Source organism: Cheilinus undulatus, linkage group 22 (genome assembly GCF_018320785.1).
Source record: "Cheilinus undulatus linkage group 22, ASM1832078v1, whole genome shotgun sequence".
NCBI classification, from domain to species: domain Eukaryota; kingdom Metazoa; phylum Chordata; class Actinopteri; order Labriformes; family Labridae; genus Cheilinus; species Cheilinus undulatus.
Window position 1 is genome coordinate 36,091,646 of NC_054886.1, and position 9,874 is coordinate 36,101,519.

At 42.9% G+C, this 9,874-nt stretch overlaps 1 protein-coding gene across 1 annotated transcript in view; it reads left to right on the forward strand.

Moving 5' to 3' along the window:
- Window positions 1-337: 337 nt before the first annotated feature.
- Window positions 338-9,874, forward strand: part of LOC121504498 (cofilin-2-like) — a 17,315-nt gene continuing 7,778 nt past the window's right edge. The window contains exons 1-4 of the mRNA XM_041779306.1: window positions 338-390; window positions 509-610; window positions 850-959; window positions 6,311-6,606. Of these exons, the coding sequence (XP_041635240.1) occupies window positions 957-959; window positions 6,311-6,606 (299 nt within the window). The 5' untranslated portion in view covers window positions 338-390; window positions 509-610; window positions 850-956. The remainder of the gene's footprint in view (window positions 391-508; window positions 611-849; window positions 960-6,310; window positions 6,607-9,874) is intronic.

A 9,874-nucleotide genomic window follows, 5' to 3' on the forward strand; every position in this document is an offset into this window, starting at 1 on the left:
AGCTCTGCTGCTCATCCCACAAATGCATGATCCTTACAAATGTGGCATCATTTAAAAGGGTAATAATCAGGCTTTCTAACGGTGTAAGATTTATTACCAGGAAGCATTGTTACAACAAAGAAATAATGGACCAAACACAAATTGCCTTACTTTTGTCTAACTTTATTTTCATTCAGGAGAAAAAAGCATTTCTACTACCTCAGGCTATGTTCATGTTGGTTTTAAGATTTTAAGATTTGGCCCGTTGAATGGTTGACTTTGTCACTGAATAGCCCTGGTCCTAGCGCATCGGGGAATATGAGGGGTTAACAACACAATGGCACGCCCATCAGCATATTTATATGTGACACATCGATCAGACAGACACTTCCTCTATCAGAGACGCTCCAGGTAAGACGCTGACTTAATGACTATTCAGAGTATTATTTACAGCATTTTACCTGAGAAAGTCTGATACTCATCCTCAGAAAGTTTAATCTGAAGCTGAATTTCCTCTGCTGTGAAACAGGAAGAACAGACTTTTGGTCCTCCAGACAGATCGACGATCTCAGACTGATAGGAGAACTTTCTATCACTGCAGCCGTCTGAAAACTCCACGAACACTTTAAAGGTGAGAAATGAGTCTGGATGTTAACGTTAGGGCTGGGAGCAGGCTGCTTACCTGATGGGTGTGTCCTGGTTCACCTTTATACAAGGACCTGGAGTGGTCGGGGCACTTTTCTATAGGGAGAGACATTTACCGGGAAATTTTGCACATTTTACTTTGAAACAATACTGATTACTGTTTTGACCCTGCTCAGTTTGGTTTAAACTCATGAGTATGATTATGATTCTTGTTTCATCACACAGACCTGGGTGATAAACTGACGGACTATCAGACCTGCTCGACGCGCCTGAACCTGTTAGCCACTCCCTGACGTTGTTGACGACCAAAACCTGTTTGAACAGAGAACACCATGGTGAGTCAGCACAGATCAATCTGAAATATCTCCATATAAGGGCATCCCTCTGGTATCTGTCCTCAGTTACCTCCTACTGAAGAAACAAACCCATTGGTTACTGAGCCGGACCTAGACAGGACTACAGACAGGACTACAGACAGGACTATAGTCAGGACTACAGACAGGACCACAGACAGGACTACAAACAGGACTACAGACAGGACCACAGACAGGACTACAAACAGGACTACAGACAGGACTACAAACAGGACTACAGACAGGACTACAGACAGGACTACAAACAGGACTATAGTCAGGACTATAGACAGGACCACAGACAGGACTACAAACAGGACTACAGACAGGACTACAGACAGGACTACAAACAGGACTATAGTCAGGACTATAGTCAGGACTACAGACAGGACCACAGACAGGACTACAAACAGGACTACAGACAGGACTACAGACAGGACTACAGACAGGACTACAAACAGGACTATAGTCAGGACTATAGTCAGGACTACAGACAGGACCACAGACAGGACTACAAACAGGACTACAGACAGGACTACAAACAGGACTACAGACAGGACTACAGACAGGACTACAAACAGGACTATAGTCAGGACTACAGACAGGACTACAGACAGGACTACAGACAGGACTACAGACAGGACTATAGTCAGGACTACAGACAGGACCACAGACAGGACTACAAACAGGACTACAGACAGGACCACAGACAGGACTACAAACAGGACTACAGACAGGACTACAAACAGGACTACAGACAGGACTACAGACAGGACTACAAACAGGACTATAGTCAGGACTATAGACAGGACCACAGACAGGACTACAAACAGGACTACAGACAGGACTACAGACAGGACTACAAACAGGACTATAGTCAGGACTATAGTCAGGACTACAGACAGGACCACAGACAGGACTACAAACAGGACTACAGACAGGACTACAGACAGGACTACAGACAGGACTACAAACAGGACTATAGTCAGGACTACAGACAGGACTACAAACAGGACTATAGTCAGGACTATAGTCAGGACTACAGACAGGACCACAGACAGGACTACAAACAGGACTACAGACAGGACCACAGACAGGACTACAAACAGGACTACAGACAGGACTACAAACAGGACTACAGACAGGACTACAGACAGGACTACAAACAGGACTATAGTCAGGACTACAGACAGGACTACAGACAGGACTACAGACAGGACTACAGACAGGACTATAGTCAGGACTATAGTCAGGACGACAGACAGGACCACAGACAGGACAACAAACAGGACTACAGACAGGACTACAAACAGGACTACAGACAGGACTACAGACAGGACTATAGTCAGGACTACAGACAGGACCACAGACAGGACCACAGACAGGACTACAAACAGGACTACAGACAGGACTACAGACAGGACTACAAACAGGACTATAGTCAGGACTATAGTCAGGACTACAGACAGGACCACAGACAGGACTACAAACAGGACCACAGACAGGACTACAAACAGGACTACAGACAGGACTACAGACAGGACTACAAACAGGACTATAGTCAGGACTATAGTCAGGACTACAGACAGGACCACAGACAGGACTACAAACAGGACTACAGACAGGACTACAAACAGGACTACAGACAGGACTACAGACAGGACTACAAACAGGACTATAGTCAGGACTACAGACAGGACTACAGACAGGACTACAGACAGGACTACAGACAGGACTATAGTCAGGACTATAGTCAGGACTACAGACAGGACCACAGACAGGACCACAGACAGGACTACAAACAGGACTACAGACAGGACTACAGACAGGACTACAAACAGGACTATAGTCAGGACTATAGTCAGGACTACAGACAGGACCACAGACAGGACTACAGACAGGACTACAGACAGGACCACAGACAGGACCACAGTCAGGACTACAGACAGGACCACAGACAGGACCACAGACAGGACTACAGACAGGACTACAGACAGGACTACAGACAGGACTACAAACAGGACTACAGACAGGACTACAGACAGGACTACAAACAGGACTACAGACAGGACTACAAACAGGACTACAGACAGGACTACAGACAGGACTACAAACAGGACTACAGACAGGACTACAGTCAGGACTACAGACAGGACTAAAGGTACTCTAGAAATCAAACTCTGGCTTTAGTTACTCTAGAAATCAAACTCTGGCTTTCGTTACTCTAGAAATCAAACTCTGACATTAGTTACTCTATAAATCAAACTCTGGCTTTAGTTACTCTATAAATCAAACTCTGGCTTTAGTTACTCTGTAAACCAAACTCTGGCTTTAGTTACTCTAGAAATCAAACTCTGGCTTTAGTTACTCTAGAAATCAAACTCTGGCTATTGTTACTCTATAAATCAAACTCTGGCTTTAGTTACTCTAGAAATCAAACTCTGGCTTTAGTTACTGTAGAAATACAACTCTGACATTAGTTACTCTATTAAATCAACTCTGGCTTTAGTTACTCTAGAAATCAAACTCTGGCTTTAGTTACTCTAGAAATCAAACTCTGGCTTTAGTTACTCTAGAAATCAAACTCTGGCTTTAGTTACTCTAGAAATCAAACTCTAGCTTTAGTTACTCTAGAAATCAAACTCTGGCTTTAGTTACTCTATAAATCAAACTCTGGCTTTAGTTACTCTATAAATCAAACTCTGGCTTTAGTTACTCTAGAAATCAAACTCTGGCTTTAGTTACTCTATAAATCAAACTCTGGCTTTAGTTACTGTAGAAATAAAACTCTGACATTAGTTACTCTATTAAATCAACTCTGGCTTTAGTTACTCTATAAATTAAACTCTGGCTTTAGTTACTCTATAAATTAAACTCTGACTTTAGTTACTCTATTAAATCAACTCTGGCTTTAGTTACTCTATAAATTAAACTCTGGCTTTTGTTACTCTATAAATTAAACTCTGGCTTTTGTTACTCTATAAATTAAACTCTGACTTTAGTTAATCTATTAAATCAACTCTGGCTTTAGTTACTCTATAAATCAAACTCTGGCTTTTGTTACTCTATAAATTAAACTCTGGCTTTAGTAACTCTATAAATTAAACTCTGGCTTTAGTTACTCTATAAATTAAACTCTGGCTTTAGTTACTCTATAAATTAAACTCTGACTTTAGTTAATCTATTAAATCAAACTCTGGCTTTTGTTACTCTATAAATCAAACTCTGGCTTTAGTTACTCTATAAATTAAACTCTGGCTTTAGTTACTCTATAAATTAAACTCTGGCTTTAGTTACTCTATTAATTAAACTCTGGCTTTAGTTACTCTATTAATTAAACTCTGGCTTTAGTTACTCTATAAATCAAACTCTGGCTTTAGTTACTCTATTAAATCAACTCTGGCTTTAGTTACTCTATAAATTAAACTCTGGCTTTAGTTACTCTATAAATTAAACTCTGACTTTAGTTAATCTATTAAATCAAACTCTGGCTTTTGTTACTCTATAAATCAAACTCTGGCTTTAGTTACTCTATAAATTAAACTCTGGCTTTAGTTACTCTATAAATTAAACTCTGGCTTTAGTTACTCTATAAATTAAACTCTGGCTTTAGTTACTCTATTAATTAAACTCTGGCTTTAGTTACTCTATTAATTAAACTCTGGCTTTAGTTACTCTATAAATCAAACTCTGACTTTACACCACCTTCCACATTATTATGCAAATGCCATTGAGAACATTTCATCAGCTGTTAGAGCATAATTCAGATGTTTGTAGTTTAGAGTTCAGCCGAGGCTAATGTACTCTGGAATGTAGGTAAAATGCTGTTATGACATCACTTCTTTTTGACAGGAGGGAGGAGTGATTAGACATGCCCACCCCCTTCTTCCTAATGTCCCTCATCAGCCACAGTGTCATTCAGGCTTTGTTTCCTCTAGATCAGATTAGCCATGATGTCAGAGTCGTTGAAGGTAGACCTAGTACTGGTTAGCTGCTGAGGGACAAACAAGGATATGTGGACATAGTGGATTACAGAAAAGCTGGGACGCCTCCCTCTGACATCATCCCTAACATGGTTCCTCTTTCACACATGAGCTCTAGAGCCTTTACAGAAAAGCTGGGACGCCTCCCTCTGACATCATCCCTAACATGGTTCCTCTTTCACACATGAGCTCTAGAGCCTTTACAGAAAAGCTTCAGCTGTTCCTACGGTTCCTCCATGTTCATGTAGAGGAGAATAGAGAAGATATACTGTGTAAAAATAGAAACAGACCAGAGGGTTTATTCTACCTCAGACATATTTTAAAGTTTAGATAGAAATCAGAGGGACGGTCTGATGAAGCAGACATTTGAAGATGAGTACGAGGACGAAGGAGGGTTTGACTGTTTCTTCTGTTTCCTTTGTCATCAACACCATAGAGAATATTATTCATCGTCATTTCTGCACAGCCTGGGTTCTTCAGCTCATGATGAAGTCCAGGAGAATCGCAGTAACGTTCTTGAACCGACTCTCTGGGACCAGACAACCCCTGTCTGAGCAGCGGCTCATTCCTCTAAAACTACGGGTGGATCGTTATGTTTGCGATGACCATCTCTCATTAACATGACACGCCCACACAGGCCTGAAACACGCCCACACAGGGCTGAGACATGACAACACAGGGCTGAGACACACCCACACAGGGCTGAGACACGCCCACAGGGCTGAGGCACACCCACATATGACTGAGACACGCCCACACATGACTGAAGCACGCCCACACAGGGCTGAGACACACCCACATATGGCTGAGACACACCCACACAGGGCTGAGACACGCCCACAGGGCTGAGACACGCCCACACATGACTGAAGCACGCCCACACAGGGCTGAGACATTGTCCAAATTGGGGACGTCTGATTGCAGATATGATATCAGTATCAGTTGATCCTACCTTGGTGAGGGAATGTTCTGAGTCCAGATGAAGGTTCAGCTGATGTTTATAGTCGGTATTTTGGCTGTAAATATGAGGGGGATAAACCATCCATCAGTCTAATGCTGCTGTACCATCAGGTATAGGTGAGGCCCAGCTGTGAGTCCCAAACATAAACTGACTACCAGACTGCCTCCTTCCTCTCTCAGCTCTGATTGGCTCAGCCTCTCTGAGTGTTGTTACTATAAAAGCTGATTAGTATGGGCTAATAACATGAATAGATGCAGAAATAGAACAGTCCTCTGTGGTTGTGGATCTACAGCCATGTTCCCAGAGGTTTGATTGAAATGATTTAACCAACAGGAGATGGGTGTGATGCCATTGCCATGTGCTGACTTTTCCCTTCGTGTCGTCTGCAGGCATCAGGTGTGACAGTGGCCGATGAGGTCGTCCAGTTGTACAACAACATGAAGGTGAGGAAGCAGGGGAAGGACCAGGTGAAGAAGGCGGTCCTGTTCCGTATCAACGATGACCAAACACAGATCATCGTGGATGATGGGAAGCACATCCTGGTGGAAGACATCGGTGGGAAGGTGGAAGACCCTTACACCTCCTTCGTCAAGCTCTTCCCCCCCGAAGAATGCAGATATGCCCTTTATGATGCCTGGTACGAGACCAAGGAGTGCAAGAAGGAGGACCTGGTCTTCATCTCCTGGTACGCTGCTGAACCTGGACCAGTCAGTGGGCCGGTCTTTGATGATGGTCTTTGGTTAGTGGTCAGGTGGATCAGTGGTTCTGAGAGTCAGAGGGTCAGAGGTTAGATCCTGTCCGCTACCTGTTTCCTATTGGCTGAGCCATCCTCTACCTGTTTCCTATTGGCTGGTTCATCCTCTACCTGTTTCCTATTGGCTGGTTCATCCTCTTCCTGTTTCCTATTGGCTGGTCCATCCTCATCCTGTTTCCTATTGGCTGGTTCATCCTCTTCCTGTTTCCTATTGGCTGGTTCATCCTCTTCCTGTTTCCTATTGGCTGGTTCATCCTCTTCCTGTTTCCTATTGGCTGGTCCATAAGTGTTTTGTCCATCTCAAAGTCTGATAGTTTGACCATCAGAGTCCACCTGACTGAGAGGAGAATGACTGAACAGTAAATGTGATCAATGACTAACGATCAGAGATCAATCAGCCATCTCTAACTGTGGACTAGAGCTCTGACATGAAGGTTCAGATACACACGTGGACAAAATAGTTGGTACCCCTCTGTTAATGCAAGAAAAACCCACAATGGTCACAGAAATAACTGGAATCTGACAAAAGTAGTAACAAATAAAAATTCAATGCACATTAACCAATGAAAATCAGACATTGCTTTTGAACTGTGGTTCAACAGAATTATTTAAAAAACAAACTCATGAAACAGGCCTGGACAAAAATGATGGTACCCTTAACTTAATATCTTGTTGCACAACCTTTTGAGGCAATCACTGCAATCAAACGGTTTCTGTAACTCTCAGTGAGACTTCTGCTCCTCTCAGCAGGTATTTTGGCCCACTCCTCATGAGCAAACTGCTCCAGTTGTCTCAGGTTTGAAGGGTTTCTTCTCCAGACGCCATGTTTCAGCTCCTTCCACAGGTGTTCAGTAGGATTTAGATCAGGGCTCATAGAAGGCCACTTCAGAATAGTCCAGTGTTTTGCTCTTAGCCATTCTTGGCTGTTTTTAGCTGTGTGTTTTGGGTCATTATCCTGTTGCAAGACCCATGACCTGCGACTGAGACCAAGCTTTCTGACACTGGGCAGCACATTTCTCTCTAGAATACCTTGGTAGTCTTGAGATTTCATTGTACCCTGCACAGATTCAGGACACCCTGTGCCAGATGCAGCAAAGCAGCCCCAGAACATAACAGAGCCTCCTCCATGTTTCACAGTAGGGACAGTCTTCTTTTCTTAGTATGCTTCATTTCTGCATCTGTGAACATAGAGCTGATGTTTCCCTGTCCAAAAAGTTCCAGTTTTGTCTGGTCTGTCCATAGGACATTCTCCCAGAAGCTTTGTGGCTTGTCAACATGCAGTTTGGCAAATTCCAGTCTGGCTTTTTTATGATTTGTTTTCAACAGTGGTGTCCTCCTTGGTCGTCTCCATGACATCCACTTTGGCTCAAACAATGACAGATGGTGCGATCTGACACTGATGAACCTTGACCTTGGAGTTCACCTTTAATGTCTTTGGAGGTTGTTCTGGGCTCTTTTGTTACCATTTGTATTATCCGTCTCTTCCATTTGTCATCAGTTTTCCTCCTGCGGCCACGTCCAGGGAGGTTGGCTACAGTCCCGTGGATCTTACATTTCTGAATAATATGGTCAACTGTAGCTGAGTTTCCATTAGCTTGGTAATTGCCGGTCATTGGCCGGTAAAAAGGGCGGAAGTCCGACAGATAAAAATATAACTGGTCAAAATGTCCGGCAGAAAACATGCAAATGACCAGATATGTAAACAATGAATAGTTGCATATTATATTTTGTGTAACCTAGGAGATATGTTGCGAGAATGCGTTAATATAAACTAAAAGTTGCCTAATCTAACTACATCTACTGTCCTGTGGTGCTGGGGTTGTTTATCTCCTCAGACGGCAAGCACATAGCTAATTATGTATGCACAATGACATCAAAGCAAATCTATCTCTCTGCGCATGCTCAGTAGTACTGGAGACTATGCAGGGAAAGTTTGACCAGAGCTTCGCATAAAGCAGAATTTTAATCTCAGTGAGGTTTTCCTGGTTAACCAAAGGCTTAATATCATCAGCGGTATGGGGGGATTTGTAGTTAGTCATCACTGTGAGTAATGAAGAGGCTGAATCAAAGGGAACGGTACAACTGAGCCTCTGAAACACCGATGCAGCAGCAGAGAGAGAGAGGCCTACGCCGGCTAATTAGCAGAAGTAGTCTTGGATAAGCCGTCAATGAGAGAAGGACTGGACTATCTGCTGTGGAGCTTTTGTCTTTTCAGGACTAGTCCAAATAAACCAGAATGGTTGGATTTACTGCTTTATTGGAGGTTACAGTGATATCATCATGGGGACTGATATTAGCAGCTGACGGTAAGACTCATTTTTCATTTGAAATGTAGAGTTGTAACGCAGTGTCCAGTTAAGAGAGCACTGTTGTTGAGTGTTTGGATGCCTCGTTGTTGTTGTTGGTAGAGGATGGTATTTTTCTGATGTAAGCTACAAAAAACTTAGTGGCCAATGAGCTAACAGGCTAACGGTGCTAATGTGACGCTAACTGTTGTTTATGAGTTTAACGTGGGTGTATATTGTGTGACTGACTGCGTGTGTAAGGAAAAGCGCGCAGCCTTCATTTTGATACTTTAAACCACTTACACAAAGAAAAATAAGAGAAAGTCTTTGTGCAGCCATTTTTAGTGTCTAATCTTGTGTCTACCAGTTTTTAATAACGGGATAATAATTAGTCAGGTTTACTGTCGGCTTGGTTTCTACTGTCTCGGTTTTGGATCAGGTCTGGAAATAAAAATGTGTCCTCTCTCCCGTTTAGCGCAGACTTGTGTATCAATGTATCACAGAATATCAGATTTATGCGTTTTGCTGCTGTTAATGCAGCAACATAATGTTAAAGCAAATGTCCCGTAGTTGTTCTAAATGGCCGGAATTCTTGAGGACTGTCGGTCATTTTGACCGGGGACAAAAAAGTCTAGCGGAAACACTGAACTGTAGTCCCAGGAACATCAAGCTGCTTGGAGATGGTCTTATAGCCTTTACCTTTAACATGCTTGTCTATCATTTTCTTTCTAATCTCCTGAGACAACTCTCTCCATCGCTTCCTCTGGTCCATGTTTAGTGTGGTACACACCATGTCACAAAACAGCACAGTGACTACTTGTCACCCGTTAAATAGGCCAACTGACTGATTACAAGTTTGTAGACACCTGTGATGCTAATTAGAGGACACACCTTGGTTGAACATGTCCCGATGG